General features: G+C 48.0%; 5 protein-coding genes across 5 annotated transcripts; 1 reads left to right on the plus strand and 4 right to left on the minus strand.

Moving 5' to 3' along the window:
* The first annotated feature begins 471 nt into the window (after positions 1-471).
* On the plus strand, positions 472-889 carry BDV37DRAFT_17220 (uncharacterized protein). The gene has a single exon (XM_032079357.1). It carries the CDS (start codon positions 615-617, stop codon positions 840-842), a length of 228 nt encoding a protein of 75 aa, XP_031936204.1. The 5' UTR covers positions 472-614; the 3' UTR covers positions 843-889.
* Positions 890-1084: 195 nt separating this feature from the next.
* On the minus strand, positions 1085-4525 carry BDV37DRAFT_17229 (formin-binding protein HOF1). The gene is made up of 7 exons (XM_032079361.1): positions 4466-4525; positions 4295-4399; positions 3957-4243; positions 3692-3904; positions 3538-3636; positions 1699-3487; positions 1085-1640 (listed from the first exon to the last, which is right to left on the minus strand). The coding sequence occupies exons 1-7, from the start codon at positions 4506-4508 to the stop codon at positions 1471-1473; spliced, it is 2706 nt and encodes a 901-aa protein (XP_031936205.1). The 5' UTR covers positions 4509-4525; the 3' UTR covers positions 1085-1470.
* A 1212-nt stretch (positions 4526-5737) lies between these two features.
* On the minus strand, positions 5738-7671 carry BDV37DRAFT_290651 (MFS transporter; the record flags this gene model as incomplete). Its single annotated transcript, XM_032088759.1, has 4 exons — positions 7310-7671; positions 6872-7261; positions 5947-6809; positions 5738-5891 (listed from the first exon to the last, which is right to left on the minus strand). The coding sequence occupies exons 1-4, from the start codon at positions 7376-7378 to the stop codon at positions 5738-5740; spliced, it is 1476 nt and encodes a 491-aa protein (XP_031936206.1). The 5' UTR covers positions 7379-7671.
* A 22-nt stretch (positions 7672-7693) lies between these two features.
* Positions 7694-10091, minus strand: BDV37DRAFT_290655 (fungal specific transcription factor domain-containing protein). Its single transcript, XM_032088760.1, has 4 exons — positions 9192-10091; positions 8711-9137; positions 8372-8660; positions 7694-8317 (listed from the first exon to the last, which is right to left on the minus strand). Exons 1-4 carry the CDS (start codon positions 10024-10026, stop codon positions 7907-7909), a joined length of 1962 nt encoding a protein of 653 aa, XP_031936207.1. The 5' UTR covers positions 10027-10091; the 3' UTR covers positions 7694-7906.
* A 1359-nt stretch (positions 10092-11450) lies between these two features.
* Positions 11451-13231, minus strand: BDV37DRAFT_288120 (flavin-containing monooxygenase; the record flags this gene model as incomplete). The annotated part of the gene is made up of 3 exons (XM_032088224.1): positions 11451-12458; positions 12525-12925; positions 12979-13231. The coding sequence occupies 3 exons, from the start codon at positions 13229-13231 to the stop codon at positions 11451-11453; spliced, it is 1662 nt and encodes a 553-aa protein (XP_031936208.1).
* Positions 13232-13611: the final 380 nt, after the last annotated feature.

Here is a 13611-nt window from a genome sequence, read left to right on the forward strand (position 1 = left end):
ATTGTATAATGATGACCCAAAAGGGTTATTTGATTTACCTACTACACCCAGAACATGTTTTCCAGAAAGTGGATGGGTGCACATATCAACCTAGCACATCCCAACCCCACCAATGTACATACGTACAACATGCCCATGTACTCTAAATCCATGTATTCAAGCCACATCTTCGCGTGAAGGATTCCTATCCCATTCTTGCACTCAACATACCCATACCCGTGCACTGCCCGCAAATTCACAGGATCAATGTGGAGTTAATCTGTTCACGTTTGTCGCAATATCCCGCCCTCAAATTCACTCCCACGCCCCAAATAATACCAACGACTAAGCTATGCTATATACAATTTCTCTCGTGTTCGATCCTCGTCTACACACAAATTCCAGAATACCACACTTAATTCCATCCATTCTTTTCTCTCCCATCGAGCTATTAAGCTCGTGATACCCTCATACTATACCTGTATCCAGGTTGCGAAACAATTGCTCTACCGAGAGCTTCTTTGTGATGACCGAGCCCTAAAAGCCAGCCCTCTCTCTACGCATGATACATACATACATACGTCCTCAGATCAGACCCAATTAGACGAACTCCGATTACGACTGCCCCGATCCCAATGTGTCGGGTCACACGCGTTATCCACAAGGAGTGCGGACATGTCAACGACCATGTCGATATGGATTGTAACAGACCGAAGCTCAAGCTCAAGGATGCTCGATGCGATGCTTGGGATCAGCCGCACTGCGCCATAACCTATGTCCGTCTTTTGAAGTCCGCGGAGGGGTACGAGTGCATGAAATGCAACAATGAGTTGTCTGACGATGAGAAATCGAATGGTTCTTGACCGTGGCTCGAGATATGCGGGCTTGAGGTCCTCTCCATGACGTTAATAAGGCTACCTTAGGCCGTGCGGGCAATGTGGGTTCTGGCTTTTACTTCTATAATACTTGTTGTGCCCTAAGTCGGTGGTGCGTTCTAGGGCCTGGCTGGACCAGTAGCATTTCGGCGCAGAAACAGATGTGATTTAATGAGAATTGGCAATACTTGCTTTCATGCATTGCAATGCCGTTTGAGACCACTCATCACTAATCAAATAATTATTACTCAAATTATAGAAAGTTGTAGGACAGAATCGGACAACAGAGGGCAGGAACCATGGAATAGTTCTGGAACGTACATGTCTGCCGTTGTCAAATACAGGAATAGAGACCAAACCAAGAACGAACGCTGGCTTCTCAAGAACTCGAAATTCAAAGGAAAAAAAGGAGGGTAGAAGGCAAACAAAAGGTATGGGTTAAGTCAAAAACAACAACTGGGTGATATCAATCGTAAGCAATCTGGAACACGGAGGAAAAGATGTGCACCAAGAACATAGAAAATCCCATAGAAGTCGTGTAAATCCGTATCTACATCATGAACACATGATAAGCATCGTTCACCTGTACACAGGCTGTTCATGAAATGGACATTATTTAGATAATTTGCAAATAATTGCTGGGGACCAAACCGGGTCGTCCGCGGGTAGTAGTAACTTCGGCTTCCCACCAGCCGTCGTCTTGAAGTCGAATGACCGAGAGGACATCACCTTTGGCGAAGCCCAGTTCTTCGGGAATTGCAGCAGTATAGCTATACATGGCTCGGGCTGTAGGCACAATGTTAGTTGAAAGCCTCATCACGCAGTGAGGTTTTCGTTTGCTTACCAAAATGGAGAATGGGGCGACCATCCCGGCTGAACTGTCTGCCAGGATCCGCAACGGCCAGAGTCCTGCTCCTGGACCTGCTCCTATGGCTTCCCCCGTCATAGTAGGACCCTGGCCTTCCAGCTTGTCTTGGAGAACCGTACATGTCAACTTGGTTGGAGAGCTGCAACTCCATGCCTCCAGCACTCGACGGGCGGGATTGTTGCCGGAACTGTGGCTGCGGTGAAACGCCACGGCTCATGGGATTAGGAGAAGCTCGCCTTGGGTACTCGCGGGGCGAGTATGCTGCATCTGCTGGCCGCTGGGGTGGGGTAGAGACAGTCGGTGACTGACTGAACCGACTTCTCATACTGCTGGATTGGTATGTGCTAGGGCTTGGGCTTGCTCCTCTGCTGTACTGACTCATGCGGGTATCCACACGGGGGCTGCTGACGTTGGGACTTGCGCTTCGTCTTGGGGTGGGGGACCTGGCACGAGGTACATCTTGGGATTGTGCACGGTTTCTAGTTGCGAGGCCCGAGGTGTTGCTACTACCACGTAGCATGTTATTAGTTTGTCCTGTGTACTTCTGCGTCGTCTTCTGCATTTGCGCGGAGGTGAACGCCGGCTGCGGGGCATCAAGACGTTTCACCGAAGAGTCGTTATATGACGGAGGCGGAGTCGCCACGGATGCGCTGCTGTAATTTGAACTAGGAGCTGAAGGGTTTGGTGTAGCAATGCCATGGTATCTGTCAGCAGAGATCCGGGTGGTGGACTGTTTGCCCGCCCCTTTTAGATCAGCCAGGGCCCGCGCAATTGGATCAAGCTCTTCTTCCACAGTCTTGGCTGCCTGAGATGCCTTCACTTTGTCCTTATCAGGTGATGCGACGTCAAATACATTGTTGCCGACATTAAGCTGGAAATTGGCTCTCGGATCCACAGGCTCAGGGCTACTGGATAGCTGATCGTTTCCAGGAGCAGAAATTGGCGGCTGGGGCTGAGGAGCTTTAGTTGGGCTTGATGGCTTTGACGTATCCCATGTGCCACGAGAAGGTGGCTGTGACGGGCCAGAGTTGCGCTCCTTGTCATGGCGACTCTTTCGTCGGAATGGGCTGTTGCTAAAGAAGGCGCTCCTCTTCTTCTGAATTTGTTTATCCGTCCCCATGCCATGAAGTGGCACGCCATTTGTCGGCTTTGTTGGGGATTGTCTGGCGCTGGGAGGTTCCTGACTGGACATAGAAGTTGGATTGGAGATCTCACTCTGGGAATCACGGCTCGATGGTCGGTAGGCGCTATTTGTGCCAGAGCTCCGCTCAGAAGGAGGTCCGGTCCTGCAGAACATGGTCATACCATCCGTTGGATACGCATTGTGAGGCACACTACTAATCTCTCCATGCTCGCTAGGGTCGTAGTTCGGTGGCAGTTGACCACCCCGGCGAAGATCCAAGGGCGCTGGCTGTTGCGTCGCCTTTTGCGGAGTGATGGTAGTTTCCCTACTTGTAGGCGTAGGGGGGTTATTATGAACGATCTTGCTTGCCAGGTCGGACTGTGGGTCGTGATGCGATTCATAAGTTGATGGTTGCGGGGAGGAACTGCGAAACGCCGGATTGATTGTACGCTGGAATTGGGCTACAGAGAAGCCATCTTCTTCTGAGACCTCCGAGCTGGTATCGTTAATATCACCCCGACAGAAATTAATGAAGCGGGGAGGGTCTGGGATATCTTGGCCAGTTCCCCTTTCCTTGATGAAGTAGATGATATCCTTCTCAACCTCACAGCCTTCCAACGAAAGGCGGATCTTCTCGCACGACTAATAACAAGTTTAGCAGGCATTCCATATTAGCAAGAGGTGATACATACAGCATCATCGCTAACACAAACAGTAGATGCAATGTTTGCATAAGCCCACAGACTGCTTTTAGTAAAGTCGAGTCGTTCCTCTTCGAGATCTTGGAATTTCTAGATGCTCATTAGTTTCATTCACCAGTCGCTCGGGTCGTCCTTCGGGACATACGTCACAGGCTGATTTCCATTCTTTATTCCAGCGACCAGTCGTCTCTTCAAGCACTTTAATGGCAGCTTCATACTCGCTGCTGCTGGAGGCCAGCTGAACCTGCGTCTTCTCCAGCTTCGCTTTGTTTTTGCGTTCTTCCTGTCCCATGACCATATGTCCTTGGGCAAGGTATCCCTTGATTCTTAGGCAGTCTTGCTCGTACCGATCTCGGGTCTACAGTCTAATCAGTACGTTCCGACTCAAGAAGCTTGTAACTTCAACTTACCTTATTCACTGTCTGAGTCTGCTGCATCTTGGTTTTCAGCAGGCGCTCGATCCCTGTTTGTATGATCTTTCTCCGCTCCTTCGATCCACCAGCAAACGCTACCAATGGCTCTTCTAACTCCCTTTTCATCTGTCCTGCGATAGCTCCATGTGCCTTGGCAATTGCCTCTGTTTCGCCGCGGACAACATCGAAGGAAGACCGAAGGGAGCCTAGCTCGGTCGACCCAAGGGGTTTTCGGCAAAGAGCCAGCAGCTTGCGTGCATATTCCTCTTCAATGGCAGCACGGACTGTTCACCTCATTAGAATCTAATGACCAGCGCGCAATTCGGAGCACATACTGTTATAGAACGTCTTGAGTTCATCGCAAGACACTTTGGCAGTGTGCATGCGTTCAAGCATGGGTCCAACACCTGCGTCATCCTTCCCCCAGAAATTGTTGGCAACTATTATGATAGATAGCGTTAGTAGGGACTATTCATGGTATTGTTGGATCTGTCTAGGGGTCCTACAGGACATGGCCACTGTTGGCCCATCAGCCACTGTGCCGGGCATATTTTTTTTTTTTTTTTGGCAGATTATAGTCGGTCAATCCTTCCGAGCTTTGGCCAGCCTTTGCTCATCTGATCACCGGAAATCGAAAAATATAACAAGGAGCAGGATCGAATGTAGTCCAACAAATAAATAAATGAAAGCAATACGACTACCCGAATAAGATTCCGGAGAATTAGGGAGGCAGGAGATCAGTCTGGAGAATAACCCCGGAGACGGCAAAGGGGAAGAAGGGGAGAAAGAAAGCCAGGAACCACGGAAAGAATGGGCAGAACAGCAGCAGAATGGAGCTGAATCTGGTGGAGCTGATCCTCAGGTCAGGTAAGGTTGAGTCTGGAATGGATGACAGGCGATGTTTACAGCTCCACGTTTCTCGGGGCAACCGGTCCATCACGGGGGCACGTCATTTTAATGTATTAAATGTACGGTACCGTCCCACGACCTGCCACTCAATTTCAAGTACGTGCGGTACTCCGTCGTCACGCTGGCTGCCCGTGACTTTAGCGCCCGCTCTGGCAACAAGGGAGTGGAACTCTTAATGCAAATCTGTGCTGGCATCCCCAATCATGGGCTGCAATTTGCTCTCCCTTGGGGAACTTTACCACGGTTTGGGTAGTAATTGACCACGCGTCGTGATTGATGCCCATTTCCTGAAACAAGTCCGTCAGGGAGGGAAGCGCGTCCATCACTCGTGGTTCAATTTGAGTGCCAGCCACAGTCGACTTCATGACACAGGTATACAGATCCCCAGCCCACCTGAAGAATCGCTGACAGTTCCCAACCCCAACGGGCTATCCGCGTCTTTTTGCCTCAGGCATGCATACTCTGTCTTGATCACGATCCATCCCTTAGCCCTATTGCACATTCTTGAACTCCTTCTTACCCAATCGATACCTCTTCTCGTAGAGATACGGCGCTATTCAATATATGATATCGTGAGGTCTTACTCAAAGTAGCGGAACCAATTGGAAATGGCTACTTCGGCGGCCATTTTCCGAGTCTTGACAACCAATCACTGTCCTGGCATCCATCCGGAAGGCCAATTCCCACGGCGACGAGCTTACCTCCACGCAAGAGCATCTACCCTATCAATTTGCCAAAGAGCATGAGTAGCTAGCATACTAGAAGGCAATAGGTGACAGACCATCGGTCAGATTCTTAGTGAGGGAGGGGAAGAGAGAGTTGTATAATGTATTATACCCGAATACAGCCTCTACTAGGGGCTCTGCTACTCAACAATCATCCACATCGCGACTAGCACAGTACGGGCTCTTTTCCCTTAATACATGCCCAAACTTCCACAGAAAGATAACACCAGTCAGACCAATGCACAATGCAATAATACCCAGTATGCTGGAAGTCCAACCATATCCCAGCCGCTCATATCTATAATCCTTGTCAGAGATGGCAATCTTGTCACACGAGAAAGACGATAACTCACGCATAAGGCGAAAATAAAGGAAACACAAATCCCGCCAAGCACCGTAGCATTGACGTCGCAGCAAGGGCACTGGCCGAGTACCGCCCATACGTGTCTACAACATAGATATTGTTCGAGACAGTGCAGATGTACGCGGCAGCCGCGAAAAGTGCAATCCCGATGTCAGGCATGAGCCAGAATAGGTGAGCTTCAGCGCTCCAGCCGTACCAGAACAGACCGATGGCCAGGATAACCGTGGCGGGAATCATAATAGGTATGCGGAACTCAGGCAAGCCTTTGCCACTGTTCCGCTTTGTCAGAATGCGAAATATGCGGTCGTTGATGTGCGTTGCTACTTCTGCTGCAAAGGCGGTTCCAAGCCCCAGTGCGAGGTAATGAAGCGAGGCTATGTCTAGTCGCTCGTGGTAACGGGTTGTCCAGAGAACAGCGATGGAGGCGTAGAGGATATAGATGTTACCGTAAAGGTAGCCTTGGTATATTGCCATCACTTGCACTATAGGTTGCGTCGTGAGAAGCTTGATGGGACGCATCATAGTGGTTCGCATCATGTCGAGTTTGGAACCGTTGGGAAAGTCATGTTCAGTGTAAAGACCTGTGGCTCCAGCTTTTGTGAGTCGATCTCTTTTCCTGCGTAATAGAACTGGCGTGTATGACTCGTCAAGAAAGAAAAGGCCGAAGATTTGTACGCAGCCGTCTACTATAGAGGTGACGTAAAATGCCCAACGCCAGGAAATGCGCTCAGTTAAAAAACCGCCCGCAATGGGTCCTAGGACTTGGCCGATAAGAGGGAATATACTGTAGATTGCCATGGCCTTACCACGCTCATTGGCATTGAACAAGTCTCCGAGGGTTCCAGCTCCAATCTTTAGGGTTGAAGTTAGGAAACCATTCTCAAGCAAATGAAGTAATGCTTGCGATAACTTACACCAACAGTACAACTCCCAAAAAGCCCAGCAATGAACCTAAAGAGAAGAAGTTGCTCAATAGTCCTTGCAACACCGCACGCAGAGTTGAAGACCAGAAACACAAAGTTGAATGTCTGCAGCACCACTGTTCGGCCCCAGATCTCCGACAAAGGACTGATGAACATGGGTCCAATAGCGTAGCCCAGTAGAAATATTGACAGCACCATAGGTCTTAGAACAGTAATTGTGATGCTGAGCTCTTCCGTGATAATGTCTAAGGCAGGAGCGACAATAGTTGTTGGAAGCGGGCTCATGAGGACAAAGCCGGAAATTGAGATAACTGCCAGCCATTTTCGACGAGTCGCCCAATTCTTAGGGTTTTCTGGATCGTCAGGCCCGTCCCAGGTGACCTCTAAATGTTAATACTCGTTCAATTCGGTCCTGCATAGCACACTTACAAGTCCACCGTCGACGTCGTTGCTTGTCATACGATCCTCGTGTTTGGGGATGTTTTCGTTGTGGGCCATGGCTGTATGGTTCTGTAGATGAAGTCTGGAACTAGAGGAGAGACAAGAAGTTGGCAAGACATCATGAAAATGTAGCCAGGTAATCAAGGTAAGGAGCTTGATACAGGACGGAGTTCAAAACAGCTCCGGCGAGGCCATTCGGAGTTCAACATCAATACTCGGAGTTCAATATCCACATCCAACTCCGTCTGGGCCCGGGGTGCTTCCTCAAGATGCATTCAGCATCGGACGCAGGTTTACGTGGCACGAGCCGTTCTCTCCTGGTATAGCAATTTCACCGATCGACGGGGACCGAGGAGCGTTTCGAAAGATGACTTCAATCTAACATGACTGGGGATGTCGCGGGTTCAACCCGTGAAACCCTACCGTCGATAATGTTTTCTGTCTCAGTATCTGAAAATACTACGGTATCGCTACCTCTAAGCAACCAGCTACTTGTCGAATGACCGATGTTTGCACCTGAGCAACAACGGAATTTATGATCGAGGCCGCCCGCGGCTTTACGAAACGGGATATACCTCTCCAGAATTACAGCATGATGGCCGAAGCATCTAGCGTCAAATACCCGCTTCCAATCTGACCGAAGATGTCATCAAGGTTGAGAGAGTCGCTATCAAGTCCAGAAGTAGGTGAGAACGGTATGCCGGCCGCAATTTGATTCTCGACCGTTTCTCTCGTTATTGGTTCGCGGCTTTTGGGGTCAATTATCTCGCCAAGGATCCCGGACAAGATGGCATGTGCCCATTTGCAAGGTTTTTGGTTGACTTCTCGGCGATTGATGCTTCTTTGGAGATTTGAGATAAAGACGGCGAGATTTTGTATGACCTCGGCGCGAGGAATCACGTCAATCTGTGAGTGGGAGGTGGTGGATGTACGATATAACTCTTTTAATAAATCGACTGCCAGAATACTAGCGCCTGGTAACCCATAATAGAGAATCTTAGGAGATCTTAGCATCAAGCCAAACAAATACGTGAGAGGATAAGCACTTACAGACCAGGATATGTCTCGCTGCATGTTGAAACCCTGGTCAGAGAGCGATACTACCTGCAGTACTGTATTCAGCAGCGACCTTGAGGTCTGGTATAGAGGTTCCCGCGTCCACTGAGTCTCATTGACAAGCTTCCGGTGTAACAAGAAGCAGTTATACTTTTGATCCATATAAGTTGTCATCACGACATATCGTTGTGGAGGGGGAATGTGTTGAGATTCAGTAAGCTCGTCGTATTTCAGCTCTTGTGGAATTTGGTCCCAGACAAATTCGTGTCTGGTTAATATATCACTAAATACCGGCCATCAGCAGAGTTAAGGCAGTATTGGCAAGCCACTCACTGCACCAAATTTTCGCTATCATTAGTGAAGTGTGTGTTAAGACACACCCCAAGTACCTCTTCCCGAAATTGACTAACTATCAGTTTCATCCGTCTCCAGGTTGCACCGCGAAATTGTCGATCCATATTCCAACCATTCGTGTCGACATTACGCAATGAAGTATACAGTTCGTCACCCTCTAACAGTAAAACTCCATCGTCGATATCAGCGGGCATAATATTGGCACAGTGTGAGCCCGAGATTCTCGGCGGTCGACCGAGAATAGTGCTAATAGTTTTATCCATTGAATATATTTGGGCGGCATATCTCCTTCTCATCTCAAGTTGGTAGAATGGATGGGTTTCCTCAGGTTTAACATTCGCCTGGTGAAGTCCAAGGGCGAAGAACATACTCGAAAGGTCACCCATACAACGCCAGAATTGAAAACCTGCAGTATCGATCTTGAGTACAAATATGCTTTTCCTGTCTGTGAATTACTTACTCAGGTCGCCGTGAACCAGATTCTTCAGACAGGCGTCTCCATAGAGCAGCCATAAAGCCTGATGGCTAACACAGCTATAACTATAACAGATAGAGGTACAATAATCGACTGCTTCCGCGATATGATGGATGAAGTCGAGCTTCTGGGTAGGGAGTGGTTTTGATGGTTCGTTTTGCTTATTGACATCATATTTGAGTGATACTCCAAGCATAGCAAGAACAAAACCGATTATCTCCCACCTGAGATTAGGTCCAGTGAACAAAGTGTGGTAGTCCTTCGCTGGAACAGGCGTAAAAAGATTTAAAGGCTTGGAAGTGTTTACAAACACATCCACAGCAAGTTGTCTCAGACGCTTTCCTCTTAGGCCGAAGATAGTTTCTTGTATCGATAGGACGCAAGCTTTAATGAATGGACCCGGCACCATGCATGTGTAGGATAGCTCAAGGTACCTGTGAATACAGTCTGCAAAAGCTGGAAACTTGATCAGTAAATTCAACACAGCCACGCCCTCTAGGATTTGTTTCTCCGAGATTTGCTTTTGGCTGTAGTTTGCATTACAAAATTGCAATATTGACTGATCGCGAAATTGCCCCGCATATCTATTAACAATGTCCTGGTCGTCATTGATGATAGCTGGAAAAGCTGTAGAGCCAAAGAATTGAACCTCAGCGGCAGGAACAGTTCTAGTTTCCGACGATGAAGATATACTTGCTCTTGGCGAATGTTGCACATTATTGTGAGTGGACAATGGCCGCGCGCTTGTTGAGGAACCCAGGGATAGGGACTGCCTTGTGGACCGTGACGCAGGGCTTGGGCCGTCGCGCGGTCTTGTCATTGGAGCAGGATGGTAGATGCAGCTTTTTTCCTTATGCCGAGCGACACATCTGTCGCAGACAGGACTTTTGTGGTCACAGCGGACCTTAGCTATTCGACACGGCTCACAGGAACGAGGTTTTCCATTGCGCCTGGTTGTAACCAAGCTTCGAGAAGCCATATCAAACATCCAACCCTGTATATTCTAATTTCTGGGTGCGATGAGGCTTCAAGCACGGGTTGGAATTCACGAGAAAGTCCTTGCTTTCTATAACTGCTTAAATCAAGTGACATCAATATATGCACTTTACCGAAGGCTCACTAGTTCTGGAAGACCAGACAAGGAAGATGATGAGCCACAGTCAACTTGAGGTAAACCGATTAGTCCGTCACATGACTATATAGTACCGCCACTATATGAGGCGCAGGCTGTCTTCGCTGTTATACTAGTTCTTTGCTGATGTTTGAATACATTGTCTAAGGATGATGTTTAGCTACAATGGCTATTCTTTTACGGGGGCTAGTATGTGAACAACACAAGGATTGAACCGGAAGCAGTTAAGTATCAACAGCAATATCGAGAGCCGGGCCGAAAGGTAAAGTGAAGCCGCAGAAACGAGACACGAGGGGCGCAGAATGTAGATACTAACTTCTGGCTCAAGGAAGAATCTCGGATGATGACGTTTCGTGTATCGGCCTACATGATTCAAAATCACCTGCCAGCTTCCTAGGCAGGTTCTTGGATCAAAGGCTATAATGTAACACTTAGACTATCGAAAGCTGGTATTATGTTTATTTTAGGGAAGCTTTGAGGGTATCTCTTGGAACACTGTCTTCGGGTGATTAAAAGGAGTAATATCTTGTGAAGAGCTGAGGTAATCTGATAACGAATTTGATGCTTTTTTTTTTTTAAAAGATATATATGCCCCAGCTGAGTTTAGCAGTTACATGTATATCAATAACCGGCAACCATACATTGTAGTCCATATTATTATTCCAGTAGGAGTCTTTAGCTTCAAGTATCTTTTACCAGGGCGATCTATCTACTAATAAACTTGTTGATAAACTGTACTCCATGTAAGTCAATATGGTCGACCGATAGAACCGTTCTTCCTCACTTACTATTTGCTTTATCCGATATTGACTACTGATAGATATATTTTTGATTTATGTGATTTATTGCTAAGCTTTACTGTATAAGCAATGCCCTGGTAACTAATACGTGACACCCGTATTTCTGTGTTATAGTCTTGCACGCTAGGGTTCGTAGGTATCACGTAAATTTTCAATTAATCGACGGATCCCCCCTATCGGAAAGGAATGATACCAAAAATAAGAGCAAACGTTATAATAAACAACTGTATGATCATTAAATGGCTCTCACTAGATACAAGGTGGGATCAATTGATTCAAGGCAGACAGAGGATCCTGAGCTGCCATAACCCCTCACAACTTGCGGTTAAGATCGATGAACATTGATAGCAACCAGCTAGAGGCCTTCTCTATCAGCATTTGGACATCCGTAGAATTAGTGACAGTAAAAGCCGCCAGACCCATTAAAAACACTCCCATGGAGAGCATCTGGCCGCAGCTGCTGCGCCTTTTTCCGTTCTTCAGTAAATCGAAGCCAGACCAGGACGGTAAAATCGTACGAAGCCAATACTTGTACATAGGGTCGGGGTAAATGAAGGTATTCTTCCTGGTCACTGGATCCATCCACCAGCTCTGGCAGCCGCTATTGAACACAAGATGGCTCAACTTGTCATGGACCCAGGATAGGTCTCGTTGTTGCGCTTCAGGTCTGACCATAATCGAGTCGGCCTTGCGCTTCAGAACTGGCCGAAGAAGACGGCACGAGTAGTTAATTTGACATTCCGAGTGGAAAATAACAGAGTGTTGACCAGTTGCAGCATTCGGACCGTACAAGATGAAGAAATTGGGAAACCCGCTCACCACGGTACCTTTATACGCCTCGGCGCCGCCGGCAGCATCCCAGACTTGGTGTAAATCCTTACCGTTAATTCCATTAATCTGCATGGGAAATAGCCACTTCTGAGTTTGGAAGCCCGTTGCGTAGATTATTGCATCAGCTACATGACGGACTCCACTTTTGGTCTCCACGTAGTCCGGGCCTACCTTCACCACAGAATTATCGGTCAGAAGCATCTGTGGAGAGTGTAAACAAGCCATGTAGGAAGCGGTATTGGCTCGACGTTTGCATCCAGGCTCATATTTTGGCTTGAGGATTTCATGGTACTGGGGCGGCGCGTCGCTTTCAATGAACGAGTAGGTAGCATCACGGATCTTTTGGCGCATAGCAGCGCCATTGCTGTTCATGTAGAACGAAGAAAAGACTCTTTCTAGTTGCCATGCGAGAATGATACGGTAGACCTTCGCTGCGAAGGGAACATGCTTCAAGACAAGCTTGAAGCCTTCCGAGTATTGCGGATTACCCTGTAGTGAACGGATTAGTGATGCACTTCCAATAAATCTATGACAGGCTGAAAGGGAATACCTAACCCGCTTGGTCCACCAGTGGGCACTCGGTACAAACTGCGTTACCGTGCCCTGAGGCCCAACATCCTTGACTAGCTCAGGAACAAATTGAGTAGCGGAGGCTCCATTGCCAAGGACCACAACCTTCTTCCCCGCGGGGTTAAAGGAGTCGTTCCACCTTGCACTATGAAAGACTTCCCCCTGGAACGACTCCGACCCGTTGATATTTGGAATGTAAGGCCGGTCAAGCGTCCCAATAGCGCTGACCACGACAGGGGCCTCTTTCTTGAAGATTTCTCCAGAAATCGTGTCTTGGAAGGTACAAGTCCATAGGGAACGTGAATTATCCCAGGCTAGACTGACACACATAGCGTTGAACCGACAGTGGGGGAGTATGTCGTACTTTTCGGCAACAGAGAAGAAGTCTTGACACCATCAACCATGTGTCCTAGAGTCTGACAAAGATTGGGGTACTTACACTGATGGAGCTCATCACGACCAGGAAACATCGTAGTCCAGTCATGTTTTAGTGCAAAGCTGTATGAATAAAAATGGCTAGGTATATCGCAGGCACATCCAGGGTAGCGATTGTGCCACCATGTTCCGCCAATGTTGTCGGATTTCTCGTAGATGGTGAAGTTATCATGGCCCATCAGTCGTTTCAGCTGGATGGCCATTCCCAAGCCGGAGATGCCAGCTCCAATGATGATGGCTTCCTTACTTTGATCCATTCTTCAAAGGGTGCGTACCTAGCGGAGGAACTTATGGACTGTAAGCAAGAGATGATTCGAGCACTCCAAGGCTTTATTTAAGTGCTCTGTCAAAGGATTGAAATATGCAGGCATATTCGTTGATATGGAGTAGAATCGGAGCTTGCACATAGTCGTAACTCTGTATAGTTGCTGGTATACCGTATACATCGGTTGCAATTGCTTGGCGGCGCTTGCAGTTGCCGTTTCCTTTCCCCACAAATTGGTAGCATGTGACTGGTCCTTCTTCTGGGGAAGTCTCCACATTGCTATCGATTTCCACCAGTACGACCGATCCTCTTCCCAATCGTGCGCTTCGATTAAATCGGCAATGCCTTCGCTTCTGATCTACATTTTTTGTG

Source organism: Aspergillus pseudonomiae (assembly GCF_009193645.1).
Source record: "Aspergillus pseudonomiae strain CBS 119388 unplaced genomic scaffold BDV37scaffold_109, whole genome shotgun sequence".
NCBI lineage: Eukaryota > Fungi > Ascomycota > Eurotiomycetes > Eurotiales > Aspergillaceae > Aspergillus > Aspergillus pseudonomiae.

Bases quoted from the DNA above. Each gene is read 5' to 3' on its own strand.
- BDV37DRAFT_290655 (XM_032088760.1), bottom strand. From the start codon at position 10,026: ATGACAAGACCGCGCGACGGCCCAAGCCCTGCGTCACGGTCCACAAGG. The intron at 9,138-9,191 runs GTAAGTAATTCA...TCGATACTGCAG, and splicing joins TCTGGTTCACGGCGACCTGA to GTTTTCAATTCTGGCGTTGT. The intron at 8,318-8,371 runs GTAAGTGCTTAT...AGATCTCCTAAG, and splicing joins AGCGAGACATATCCTGGTCT to ATTCTCTATTATGGGTTACC.
- BDV37DRAFT_17220 (XM_032079357.1), top strand. From the start codon at position 615: ATGTGTCGGGTCACACGCGTTATCCACAAGGAGTGCGGACATGTCAAC.
- BDV37DRAFT_17229 (XM_032079361.1), bottom strand. From the start codon at position 4,508: ATGCCCGGCACAGTGGCTGATGGGCCAACAGTGGCCATGTCCT. The intron at 4,244-4,294 runs GTATGTGCTCCG...TGAGGTGAACAG, and splicing joins ACTCAAGACGTTCTATAACA to TCCGTGCTGCCATTGAAGAG. The intron at 3,905-3,956 runs GTAAGTTGAAGT...ATTAGACTGTAG, and splicing joins AGACTCAGACAGTGAATAAG to ACCCGAGATCGGTACGAGCA.